General features: G+C 41.2%; 1 protein-coding gene across 10 annotated transcripts in view; it reads right to left on the bottom strand.

The window, feature by feature from the left end:
- Nucleotides 1-13,787, bottom strand: part of CIT (citron rho-interacting serine/threonine kinase) — a 75,454-nt gene that overhangs the window by 16,200 nt on the left and 45,467 nt on the right. For all 10 annotated transcript variants that reach the window (XM_065033762.1, XM_065033764.1, XM_065033766.1 and 7 more), the window contains 7 exons: nucleotides 12,043-12,217; nucleotides 10,816-11,013; nucleotides 8,585-8,638; nucleotides 2,964-3,161; nucleotides 2,285-2,478; nucleotides 1,648-1,783; nucleotides 1,122-1,226 (listed from right to left, as the gene is read on the bottom strand). In XM_065033762.1, coding sequence (XP_064889834.1) covers nucleotides 1,122-1,226; nucleotides 1,648-1,783; nucleotides 2,285-2,478; nucleotides 2,964-3,161; nucleotides 8,585-8,638; nucleotides 10,816-11,013; nucleotides 12,043-12,217 — 1,060 coding nt within the window. The remainder of the gene's footprint in view (nucleotides 1-1,121; nucleotides 1,227-1,647; nucleotides 1,784-2,284; nucleotides 2,479-2,963; nucleotides 3,162-8,584; nucleotides 8,639-10,815; nucleotides 11,014-12,042; nucleotides 12,218-13,787) is intronic.

Here is a 13,787-nt window from a genome sequence, read left to right as displayed (position 1 = left end):
GTTGTTTGCTCGTTTTTAAAGAAAAGCTATTAAATGTTATCACTCCTTGTAAAATCTGCACCATTTCGGAACTTAAACATAAACACACAATTCTTCAAAGACTGGAAAATTACCATATTCTAGAAGTTTTCCTTCCTTTCAGAACATGTTATGGCTAAACAAGCATTTCTATGTAGTGTATTTATATTAATTTGCAGCAACACCATTTCTTTCAACTGCATGTTCCAGTTATTTGCTTTTTTAAGCATTTAAAATGCTTTAACTGCTGCTAAGACGGCACACGCACGAAGAACTTCTCAAGGCCATTTTCTCAAGCTCTCTGTACAATCACCAGAAACCATCTCAGTTCTTCGTAATAAAAGAAAAAATATTATTTCCTATAAACCAGGATAAACTCCTTCCTCTATAGTTATATGAGATAAGGAAAATTATGTCCAATTGTTTGCATCTTTGTCTCCAACTAAGAACAGAAAAGAGCGCATAATAAACTACTCCCAATTCTTTCTGGTTTTATACTTTCTTGATGAGAAAGTCTCTGAGTGTGAAAACCATTAACGCTCATATGTTATGAAGCAAGCACCAGAAGTCTTTTACTGTGAAGCATAATGGAGTTCTCAGCTCTGGGATGACTTGTCAGTACCCCAAGTACACCCAAAGGCTCTAATTGCCCTGTCTAATCACCTGGCACCACCCTTTCCCCAAAATCCTCCTCTGCAACCTCTTCCCCTGCTGCCCAGCTCTGGCTGCTGCATTCGGTGTCTCGCTGAGTTGGTGCAGGTGTGTAACCTTGGACCAGGCTTCTGTGAACCAAGCTCAACTATGACCAAAGAGCTGTGAGAAGCCTCATCTGTGGCCAGCACATTGGCTCAGAGCTGGCCTTGAGCTACAGCCCTTGCCCTTGGTCTGCTCAGAGCCCTTGAGGAGCAGTTGTCTCTCGTACTGCTCCCCGACATGGCTGCACGCTTTGTGAAGTTTTAAGCAAAAAAAAACCCCTCCAACTTCAATAATCTCCCCAGTTATACAGCAGAAAGCTGGATGGGTAACACTGCTGATCACACAACTTTCCCCCGTCAAGAGGTGGAACCTTCTTGTGAAGTTCTAATGTGAATGTCCTAGGTTACCTCCTCCAGAAGCCTCTGCTTGAGCTCCCTTTCTGTCTCAAGCTTCTGTTGTAAACTGCGTGCGTTCATCTCCAACATGGCATGTTTCTTCTCCAGGTCATTGAGCTAGGCAGGTGGGACAGATGGTCAGAATAACATCAAACACTGACAAATACAGCATTCCACAATCTTAAAGTCCAGCTTCACCAAGCACACACTAAAGAAAACTGATATAACTATCCTTATCTTACTATAATGGGGAAAACCAACCAAACATTTTGCTAAGCCATTGCTCAAATGCAGATATTGAGTTATTGAAGGACTTCAGTGTACGCTCCAGGCACCACAGGCTGCTTTCTGCTTTAGTCCTTTTCAAAGGGAAATGCGAGGTCTTTGGCTTGAAGACAGAATTCTATTCCATGACCTCCAGTCTTTCTAATTCACTCTAACATCTTGAAAAAGCTGCTCAAACCCACATTTCTACAAGTAATATCTCTAGAAAAGTATCTCATCTAATTATGAAAGTCTAGGGTTGAAAGTGACTTACCTTATCAGAAAGGCTCTCAGCTTTGAGTTTTTGTTCCTTTAGTGCTTGCTGGAGGGCCAGAATCTCTGCCTTGTGTTCTTTGACAGCCAGTTCTACCACCTGGCGAGATTCAGTAATACGCTGATCTGCTCTCACTCTGTATTAAAATGGAAAATAATGTTACCTAACTCCCTGCTGGGCTTGACCTCTTCCTAGCATGCAGTGGCATCAATAACTCTTTCAGGGGATTGCCTCAAATTCAAGATGTTACTTCATAAAGCCAGACTGTTTGCTGAAACACTTTTCTATTATGTAACGCTGTTCCTGCCCCTGCTGGAACTAGAGCCGGAAAATTTCGAGACCCCACAGGAACAGTTAGGAGCAAAGACTATTTTTCCATATAATAAAGTAGAAGATAAGAAATCAAGACATTTATAAATTATAATGATAAGCACCACTCCCCACGAATCGCTCACTTGCAAAGAAACAGAAGGAACAATATCACTGGTGAATGATTATTAACTAATAATCCATTTTTAGAACTACCTCACGAGAATTTATATTTAGTTCCAACTCCTATTCTAAATATAATTTTTGTACTAGCTTCTATAGAGCATTTTCATAAAAGTTAATAAAAGGAGGAGGAGGGAGGACAGACCTGCTCTGCTTCTCAGTATCCAGCATCCTCTGTAACTCTCTAACTCGACATTCAAACTGGGACTTCTCATCCCCTAGAACATTTCTCCATGCTTCCCACTGCCGCTCTTTCTCCAAGAGTTCATCATTCAGGGCCTCCAAGTCCATTACTTGCTCTTCCAGCATCGTACATGTTGTCTTCAAGGCCTCCATAGTCTAAAAATAAATCCTCCTATCAATTCTCACATCCCACAGCAAGCATGCACTTTAAGCTTCAGCTTTACCATTTAAATTACAGTACATGCAAATTGGCAGCAAACATAAGCTGGTAAATCACAACCCGTTTATTTCAGGGCTTCCATACATTCACTTGTGATTGCCGTTAATGTCAGGTCTTTCTCATTATGAAAATTTCAAAATTTCCAGGGTCACAATATTCAAATGAATAATTCTAAGTTACAATATCTCCAGAGTGCAACATTTCTAAAGAAAATTGCACAAAAATACTATGGGAAATACCAAAAAGTTGCATTCACTCAAGTGCTCTGGGAAGGAAGCCTTAAGCGATAGGTGGTTTAAGCCATTGCCCCTGGAAACATATTCATTCCTTATGGGTTTCCAAACTGAAGAGAATATTTTGCCTTTCAGAGAACTGGCTAGCGATGACCAAGAGACTGTGACCCAGCCTGATGAAGCCTTACTTGTTTCTGACTGGTAAGCTGCATCTCCCTCTCGGTGATCTCCCGCCGGAGATGGTCAACTTCACTGCGCAACTGGACAACCTCATCGTTGGCCCCCGAGGCCTCATCGAGTTGTTTGGACAGGAAGAAATTCTGGTTGTTCAGTTCCGCATTGTCTTCACTGAGCTGGTTCAGCTGCTCTTCCAAATCCGTAATCACCTAGAAAGAAAAAGAAATTAAATCACCTGTCAGCGAGCACAGTGTTTTGAAGAAGTGTTCTCCTCTCACAGAACCATTTATTGCCAAGCAAGGAGATGACCTGGCTTTTAAATTTTTTCAAATTTAAACAAAAGTAATATTGTAATAGCACATTTTATGCACAGGAGTGCACTCTGAACAGAAATAGGGGTTTTTGTTTCTTACAGAAAATAGCCTGATTTATTTTTTATTTGGTTTAGAGTATAAACACGCTGCAATGCAATTTATTATTTGAGAGAGAACTGTCACATCTAAAGCACCGGATCGAGAGTCAGGGGTTTGGCTGTATCCTCGGATCTGCCGCTGACTGACAAGGAGCCTCTGCCAAAGCACTTTACCTGATTTGCCTCAATTTCTCCTCAAGTGAAACGAGGCAAATACCTCTCAGAGAGGCTTCCAAAGTGTGACATTTAAGAGAACGGAACAAGAGGTGCAATGGAAGCTGTACAACCTGATGAATCTGTCTAGCAATCCTTTATATGACTAGACATAACACTCTATGGAACCAGGAAAAGCAGAGAAATTTTAAGAAATATTTTCTATCAAAGGACCAGCATTATGGATGGTAGCACAGGATAAATGAAGAAATAAAAAAGTGTGGCAGCACAACAATCAGTGAAAAGCAAAATATCCACCAGAGCAATAGCCTGGCCTTTAACTAAGTGGAAGCGTCCATTTGTTTAATCAGAATAGCATTATACTATACGCTCTAAACCACATTCCTCTTCAACTGAAAGAAAAATATGAACAACAATGGGGCCATTTCCAGAGTCTCATTTTCATGACTGAAAGGCCAGGAGCACCGGATGGATGGATGGATGGATGGATGGATGGATACCTGGACCTCCTGACTCAAAACCAACGGCATCACAACAGACAAGAAAGGAACCTCAGTATAATTTTGAAACCGCCTTAATAAAAAGAATTTCAGAATCTGGAAAGCTCCGTAAAAGTCATATTCAACTATAACAAATATGTTCTAGAGGCATTTTCGCCTAGATGTCAAAGAAAAGTGAATAAGATACTTCATTAAATGGGAAAAATTAAAATCCCAGAGCATAGTTGGCCACACGTCCCAACTGAAATGTTCCAATTTCCTACAGAAGACAAGGACTTAAATATCTAAAGCAGCGGAGCACAGAGCAAACAGCTCTTCCAGGCTCTCTGGAAAGATGACAACCATTTCTTTTTAAAGAATCTGTACCGCATACATTGGCAGCCTTTGCCAGGCCTCTGCTAGACCTAAATTAACAGGTTTGGATTTTTAAACTGTCAGCAGAAGTCCAAGTGACACGACTCCCCGCTGGGTGAGGGGAGTTCCTGCTGCCCATCTGTTTAGGTTCCAATCAAGATGATTCATGAAACACAACGTCTCTAATGAAAATCTGATTGTGTGGTTGTTTCTTGAGCACTCTCGCTTTTCCAGTGGAGACAGACCAACAACTGTAGTGGAGCAGGATACCAAGGCTCTTAATGAACACAGCTGCAGACAGACACCAGCCTCCTATCTCTACCTGTTTGATCAAGATATAGCAACGAACTCCTCACTTTCTTCCCCTTTCCATAACAGACAACATCTGTGACTTGAAACACACCTTACATGGAGATCTCAGTCTCCCAAAACTCATCATGCCTTAGCCTCAGGTACGTTGCTCTCCTTAGTAGCTGCAGAGTGGTTGGACGTTGCACAGTCCGCATTCCTCTCCTTCCCACACCAACCCATCATTAAAACACTGAGTCTCCTCTACTCCCCCATCCCAGTGCCCAGAAGAGGAGCTGCCTCTGCCAACATGAGCCCCATCCTCAAATGACGCCAGTGACATCGTCCATGGTGATGTCCCGTTAGCCTCTGTCACAGCAGCGCCTCGTCCACACCCTACAAGTCTCTGGCTTTTTGTCAGGCTACACAAGCTACAAAGCATCTGCCATCACATTTTCTGTGAAATGAGAATTGGGGGTAACCCCTCCCTCCCAACAGCCAATTTGTTTTTCTTTTTATACAAATTTAACAAAGCCATATAGAAGTTTTTGCCTGGGCATCGGCCTTGTTACAGTGGGCAAGATGCCTTTACTCTGTAGCATCAAAGTATAAAACATCTTTAGACATAATTTTGGAGTTCTCAAGACCAGAGATCATTCTTGTATGCCAGCTCACTGGGCTAATGTGGAATCAGGATCTTAAACCAAAGTCAGCAGGACTTGATGCACGACTAAACTACACATGTGGCTCACGGGCTTGCAGATTTAACGCCTCAATATCCAATCGCACAGACAAGCGCCAAAGACAAGCCTGGTCATTCTTCAGATAGGAAGACAAGATGATGACAGAAGAACCTGAAGGAGGAGAGATAAACCCTGTTCTGTTGGAGAAATCTTGACTAAATGGAAATGCAATATCTAATGAGTATTAAGAAATGCCACTCTCCTTGCTCGAGTAAAAGCAACAGCCTGTACCTGAAAGAAACGAGAAGATTCAGCTGGTGGTTCCCTGGAATAGCAACAGCATTTTACTCAGCTGAGTGTAAATACTTCATAGGATCCTTTTCTTCTAAATATTCATAGACTTTACCACCTGCTTACTGAATGTTTTCTTTTTGGAACAATTCTACTATCCTTTAGATAACTTAGGTGCATTTTTAACTTCACATACGCTGATAATCCAACAACAAACCACAAATCAGAAACAACTGACAAATACATAAATTTTCCTATTTAAGAAAATGCCTTTTATTCCTGTATCTTTTTCTGATTCCCTAGAAAATCTTTTAACACTCAAATGGATCATATTTTTGATATAATAGTTCTTTAAATGTAGGGAATTTGTCTTTTCCCTCAACACATTTGCTGGATGAGCTGCCATTGGGAAAAGATTATGATACAATACCGCTCTTCGTGTGCTCCCACATGCGTCTGTGTGTGTGTACAGCAGGTACTACAATTTACAATTTTTATACTGATGTACCCTATTATTTCTTGCACAACTGAGAGACAGAGAAAGCAAAAGCCAACATTTTCTTTTTGACTTGCAATACTAAAAGAGAGATGTCACAAGAATAATAATGCAGAGGTATCAGAGCAACTGAATAGAAATTCACAAACAAGGCAGAAATGATGACCAATAACAAAGTGATGGTGTCTATGGATGCACCTCAAACCACAGCAAATTTTAAATGAACAAATAAGAGAACCTAAAAATGTCTGCTTGGCCAGAGACCTCAGCAAAAGGAAGAACGGGCTGCAATGAGGGCACAATGAAAGCAGACACACGTGAGGTGAAATCCTTCTCTACAGCTGGAAGCTGTGACCTTCGTGAAGCTAGAAAAACAGAAGAAATACCAAACAAAGTACATCAGGTGTTTTATTTCTCTTTTGAGTGCTACAAAAGTACTGAAGGACTTCAATCTTTCTTTTTTTTCCCCTGTCTGATCTTACTTTCATAATTCCTATGCTGGTTTTGGCTTCTTACTAAGAATAACTAAAAAATAATTTCATACCAAAGATTGCCAGACTAGTTCAAGAGGTTTGTTTCAGCTTAAAAAGGATATCTGTTGAAAACTTGCTAAGTAGCAGCATATTACAGTTATTCCCTTGAAGTGTTATCTTCTTTTAAAAGAAGTATATATTCTAATCACCTTCAAGTAGAATCACACGCTCATCCAAAAGCAAAGCCTGCACCATACTGGTCACAATGAGATAAAAATGAGGATGAAACACATGGGGAAGGCACCACAGTAAACGTTCCTGTTGAGCAGATTGTCCTGTTTGCTCCGGGTGCTCCTCAGCAGACGGGCCGGGCAGCCAGAGCTGCTCCCAACACAGAACAACAAGTTTCTAGCCATGGTCAATTAAATTATACATGTATTCTCCAGGGCTGGAAAGAGAATGTATGATGAGCATGTATTATTCATTGAGGAACTATTTAATTAATTACTTATTGATGAGGATGTCTGATCTCACTTATCCCACTGAAGGGCCTTACAATGCACAACACTTTTAGAAATCTTTTTATGCAAAACCTGTGAAGCTCTCAACATTCTTGAAATGTTACGGGTCACTCTTCACTGCTGGAGATTGTTCACCACACTTACAGAGCTGAAGTGTTACTAGATAATGCCTTACAACCACTGGAAGGCCGCCTACCATGTGGTGAAAAGAAGCTACAGATTTTCTACAACTGGCTTTTGCCTGCATGGAGATGATGTAAGCATTTCCAGAGAAAGCTGTCGCACTGTACAAAGGGCAAGACAGAACAAAAGAAGACAGCTGTGGATGTCAGGTACATGGTAGCACATCTGGAGCTAGAGGATCAAGCTAAATAAATGGAGAAGGGAACAAAAAGACAAGTTTCTTGTGCAGGATTTCTTTTAGATAGAGGTTAACACACTTGGGTAGGCTCTGCTTCCTCTCTTCTACATATCAGTATATTCTACGAACAGAAGAATCCCCTCCTTAGCGCTAAAGAGCAACTGAGGACAACAGAATAACTCTCATCCTCAAAAGTTATTTTTCAAAGATGAGAACTTGTACATTAGGTACTTCGTCCCACAGCAAGAAAAAATAAGTTTGAGGAAATCACTGGAAGTAGGGAAACAATCAAGATTTAAAAAAAAACCCAAACAATACAGCAACTGAGCCCTGTTTACATGGTGGGATAAGGAGAAAAAGCACAGAAAGATCAAAAATCAACGCTGATCCAGAAGCCCGTGGTCCTCTTGTAACTCATGTCATTGGAAGCCAGGTGCTCTCCATCAACCACCTTAAGTCTCAAGATAGTGTTAATCTGCAGGAACCCTATTGACTGACAAACCCTCAGACATCTGTCCTGGCTTGATGAAAATTATCTGAAAACACATCAAAAGATCTCAAGCAAATTAGGATCCTAGAGCCCTCTCTGCTCTTTGAGCAGATGACATCAACATATTATGTGGAAACACAACATTTCTCGCCTATTCAAACAGTGTTAAAGTCCTCTTTAAAACCCAGAGTAGCATGAAGGCTTCTCTGCTCTGGCCTAGATCTGCAATGCAGCTCAGGATTTGGACAGGTAGATCTTTTCTTCTTGTGAGCAGAAAAGATCTTCACCTACAATCATTTTTTGCAGCGGCTACACCATTCTTATTAGCTGCACTGCAATGAGATCTTTTATTTTACTTCCTTCTCCAAAAAGAAGAATAGTATCAATTTCATGATCAGACTAAAACCGGAAAACTGAGGTTTATCTGAAACCTAAGAGAAATCAAATCCAATCCATCTAGCTCCTACTAACACCTTGAAGGCAGAACTCCACATTAGTGGACTAGTGTCATCAAGGATTAAATAAGTAAATTGTTTGTTTCCTTATCCTTAATTTCAAAATAATTCAATGATCTGTATTTAATACTCACTGTGCAGCTATTACGAAGGGCTTCAAATTTACGCTGGATTTCATCTCTATGTGCCTAAAGGAGGTAAGAAGTTAATCATCAATTTTTCATACATTAGAATTCGAATCCAACAGCTGTTGCTAAACAAACTGCAGAACAATCTACCGGCAAGCAAAGTTCGGAGGGCAGATGCTGTGGGCTGTGAAAGTGTTCTGTAGTGGCAAAGTATTGATTAGCAAAGTCACAACCTACTTAATCAAAAGACACTTATGCTCCCAACTCTGAACCACCTCAGAAAAATGTATAAACTTGAGAACTGAATTATGTAAAAGGTCCCACCTGACATGGTCACCAGAAGACATGTCAATTCCATGGTAAGTTTATACATTCTTGACATTTAAATTTGAGTTGGTCCACGTCCAGATTGGTATTTCATATCAAATAAACACTGCATACAATTTAACGCTTGCAAAAAGAAACCATAATGAAGTATTGCGCAAGCTATCACAAACAGCTCTGCCAATCTACCTGAATCCTACCATAAAGCACCATTTAATCGCAAGCATCTCAAAAAAGCAGTGATGAAACATGACAATCAGAAGACAGCATCCAAAGTACAGAAAAGTGCAAATACTTAATTAAGAATGCAGTATTGCATGCACCATTTTACCTCCTAATTTACAAGCAAAGCATGACAAAGCAAAAGCTCTTGTTTCAGCCTCATGGCCTCTCTCAAAATTCATCAAACATTTAACTAGTGTCTAGTGTCATATGCTATCTGAAAACTTAACAAATGAAAGGTTAGGGCCCTGGCACATCCAGCCACCTTTTTTCATTCAGAACGTTTTCCTTAGAGCCAAGAGACTAAACAGGAAAAAGCTGTTCAGCTAAGTCAAATATGAGAGCTAAAAAGCTATCTTAGCACAACAGGCAATGTGAAAAATAAAAAAAGGATATTAAAAAACCCATAACAGAAGTACTCCCAAGCCCACCCGACTGCACTGTCTTAAAACAGCTGGTCCGACAGCCCTACCAGTGCCCCAGATTAACTGGAGCAATAACTGAGTGAACACAGGGCATAAATATTCATCTGTTTCACCGGTGGTGTAGGGTAAAGGTCTCAAGCACATCGCCATCCCCTGGGCAGTGATATTAGTTGTTATGCAAAGCTTTCAGCTGGGAGGGTCCGCCTCAGTTTTGAGCAAAAAAGAAACCGATGCCATGTTCAATTCAGTTATTCTTAAACCCCAGTGTTGCTGCTCTGCCTTCCCAGCGCGTACCTGCTTTAGAACAGCTCTGCCCTGTTCTCCCATTCTCCCAAAGCATCAACATGACACAAGCACCTATCCCAGCTGAGCCCCCCACCCCTTCTGAAAAATAGCAATGGCAGAAATATTCGGGACAGTTCTTTGATCAAATGCCCCTGGAGCAAGAGAATGCACATTTTCAACACTGGAAAAGAACTGGATTGGAAGGTCACTGCAGACCTCACTGGGTCAGCTGGTAGCTGGTCATGTACTTCTGCACCCTCTCCCCCCACAGCCTTGGGAATCTGTTATGAAGGAAACATTTCTTAGCACCAAGCAGTTTGAAAGCATCATTTGAAAGCATCTTTTTGTGCTCAGCAGACAGCAACCAGCAGCATTAGAATTTAGCATTCCCATTACTGGGAGTGGGGAAAAACAAAGGGGGGAGTTGAACTTTTAGTCTTTTTTTTCTTTATATCATTCACACACCTCACCAGAGACTGCAAGACACATATGACAATTTTTAATGAAATAAGCATTGCAATAAAATTATGTGCTAACAGCACTATTTTCCTAGGATTTTAAATAAACATCCTCAAAGCAGGATAACTGATAGGAAAAAAAAAATCATCAAAACATTTATGATCATCAAGTACTTTCAAACTCATAAGGTATTATTTAAATAAGTAAATCAGAGAGCAGAACTCCTAACAACAACTTCCTATGCAACTTTCACCTTGTCACAAAAGTAATGATGTTCTTGCAAGCAATCAATCAGCTTTGGCAGCGATGAGCCACTACTAGGAAGCATTTGTACAGTTAAAGATAATAAGACTGACAAAATGTGACAGTTTAACCATTCCTGCCTCTATCATGCACAATTCATGTCTAGTTCTTAAAATTAAAAAGTAAATAGTATAAATTCATTTTAACCTCTTCATGAAACATGCACCTACAAAATTCTAATCTGTATGTATAGCTCTTAGTATGAATTTGAGGGCTCACCGTGAGAGCTTGAATCTCTTCCTCTGCCTCAGCTGTGGTCTCCTCCAGCTCAGTTTTGGCTTCGCGGAGCTGGTTCTCCAGGGCTGTCCGTGCAGCTTGCAGCCCCGTGATTTGAGACTCCCGCTCCTGGAGCGTCAGCTGCAGCTCTGTCAACTGCCTTTTGAGCTCCAGCTTTTGTTCTTCGTGCTCTAGACTAACCTGAAGAAAGAAAAAGTAGCATCCAAACACAAGTTACTAACAAAGAAAACATAGGTAATGTAATCTAATCTGAGACCTCACTTTAAGATTCCATTGCTGTGTCTATCCCAACAATCACATCTTGACAGATCGCTTAAGTCACTGAGAAGTCAAGGATGCAGCTTTGTCTGCTACCTAAAAACTACGGGTTTGCTTACAAAAAGGTTAAAAACAACCTGGCGTTTTGAAAAAACAATAAGGGCACAAGAATAGTTCCAGATGTGACTTCAATATCACATATCAAACATTGATATAAACAGGATAAAAGTTGAAGTAGTTTGCGATGTGAGGGAGCAACTACAATGTATTGAGTATTGTCCAGGCACGGATGAGGAGCAAGTTGAGAGTCTATGGGTGAAAGTTAAGGGGCAGGCTGGCAAGGGTGATACTATTGTGGGTGTCTGTTACAGGCCGCCAGATCAGGGTGAGGAAGTTGAAGAGGCCTCTACAGACAGCTGAGAGCAGCCTCACAGTCACAGGCCCTGGTTGTGGTGGGGGATTTGAACTTCCCTGATGTTTGTTGGAAGGACTGCTCGACCAGCCAGCCAGTCTAGGAGGTTCCTGCAGTGCCTTGACGAGAACTTTCTGATGCAAAGGGTGGAGGAGCCGACTAGAAGAGGTCATTTTACACAGCTGAATTTTTATTCTCTACCCCATACCCACTCTAGCTGAACAACGTTATAAGGATATTGTACAAAAACTATAAATATGATTCTGGGAAAGTAAGATGATCTAAAGGTCTAAGAATGACAAATCCTTAGTACTTACTTTAATCTCCTTCTAATGAGCAAATTTTTTTTTTTTTTAAATCTTTTATTTTTCACTCCTAGGAGAAAAAATGTACTGCTAGACCAAACTAATTAATACACCTTAAAATACTATTTATTTAATGACACATAGAACAAAAATAATGTAATTCTACTTCTCACTATAATACTCAAAGTGGGGTACATTCAAATAAGTTTATTTGGATGAAACCCAAGTTTTCACCTCTCGCAGCCTCGTCTCTAACTCCAGCAGGCGGTTCTTGTCAGTGTGATCTTGGTGACTCATCTTTTCCAATTGTTCTTCTAATTTTCGATTCTGGGCCTCTAACTTTCCAGCTTGTGTTTCCAAGTAGAACTTCTGTTGCCTGAGCTCTGAAATCATCTCCTCTTGGGCTTTCCTGATAGGAGAAAAGCACAAGTGACAAGCCCAAAATGTCCTTAACATATGTCCTTTCACTAGGGTGACATAAGGAAGAATATACAAGGTTCCTGTTATGGAGAATAATTAAGTTCATAGCTTAAATTTTACATCCCAACTAAAACCCCATCTCTATTCCTGTCTGCAAAAGATCCATGTATTCACCAACATATGCCCAGAGCAGTAAAACTCCATGTTTGCATATTGCAGAAAGAAATTAATCTTGTACACCATCATCTACAACAACATTTAAGCTACAGTTCATTCTTCTCATTTCACCAATTCCTTGTTACATGTTTTTCTACACAGGAAAAATAAATGCTAAGAATAAGTGCTTTCACAGAATATATTTCCATGAGATAAGAGAAGCCCTATGGTGTTGGGTTTGGGGGTGTAGTGTGTTGCGGGTTCTTTTGCTGGGTTCTTTTAAGTTGTAATGGACCTACAACTTGACCTACATTGAAGTGCTTTGTTCTCTGATCAAAGTCTTAATCTACAAAGTGAACAAATACAATTACTTGTGCTCCTACAGATTTTGAGAGATGGTAACAATTAATTATTACCATAAGAATTTGAAACAGATATCCTCATAAAGGAAGGACTACTCGACCAGCCAGCCAGTCTAGGAGGTTCCTGCAGTGCCTTGACAATAACTTTCTGATGCAAAGGGTGGAGGAGCCGACTAGAAGAGGTGCACTGCTGGACCTCATCCTCACTAACAAGGAGGGGCTGGTTGAAGCGGTAAAGGTTGAGGGCTGCCTGGGTTGCAGTGATCATGAGATGGTGGAGTTCAGGATCTCATGTGGCAGGAGCAGGGTAGCAAGCAGAATTGCAACCCTGGGTTCAGCAAGGAAAACTTTGGCCTTTTCAGGCAATTGCTGGGGGAAATCCCATGGGCAAGGCTGCTTGAAGGTAAAGGGGCCCAAGATAGTTGGTTAGTGTTCAGGGACTGTTTCTAGCGGGCACAAGATCAGAGCATCCAGACATGCAGGAAGTCACAGAAGGGAGCCAGGAGATCTGCGTGGTTAAACAGGGAACTGCTGGGTGTGCTCAAGTGGAAGAGGAGAGTTTATAGCTCATGGAAGGAGGGGCTGGCCACTTGGGGAGAATCTAAGGCTGTTGTCAGAGGGTGTAGGGAGGCAACTAGGAAAGCTAAGGCCTCCTTAGAATTAAACCTGGCAAGAGGGGTCAAGGACAACAGGAAGAGCTTTTTTCAATACGTGGCAGATAAAACTAACACCACAGGCAATGTAGGCCCACTGATGAACGGGGTGGGTGCCCTGGTGACAGAAGATACAGAGAAGGCAGAGTTACTGAGTGCCTCAGGGGTCAGTACTGGGGCCTATATTATTAAATATATTCATCAATGATTTGGATGAGGGAATAGAGTGCACTATCAGCAAGTTTGCTGATGACACCAAGCTGGGAGCAGTGGCTGACACGCCAGAAGGCTGTGCTGCCATCCAGAGACCTGGGCAGGCTGGAGAGTTGGGCAGGGAAAAACTTAATGCAATATAACAAGGGCAAGTGTAGAGTCTTGCATCTGGGTA

The sequence above is a fragment of the Columba livia genome, chromosome 17 (genome assembly GCF_036013475.1).
Source record: "Columba livia isolate bColLiv1 breed racing homer chromosome 17, bColLiv1.pat.W.v2, whole genome shotgun sequence".
Classification (NCBI taxonomy): domain Eukaryota; kingdom Metazoa; phylum Chordata; class Aves; order Columbiformes; family Columbidae; genus Columba; species Columba livia.
This window is presented reverse-complemented; position numbering and strand designations above follow the sequence as displayed.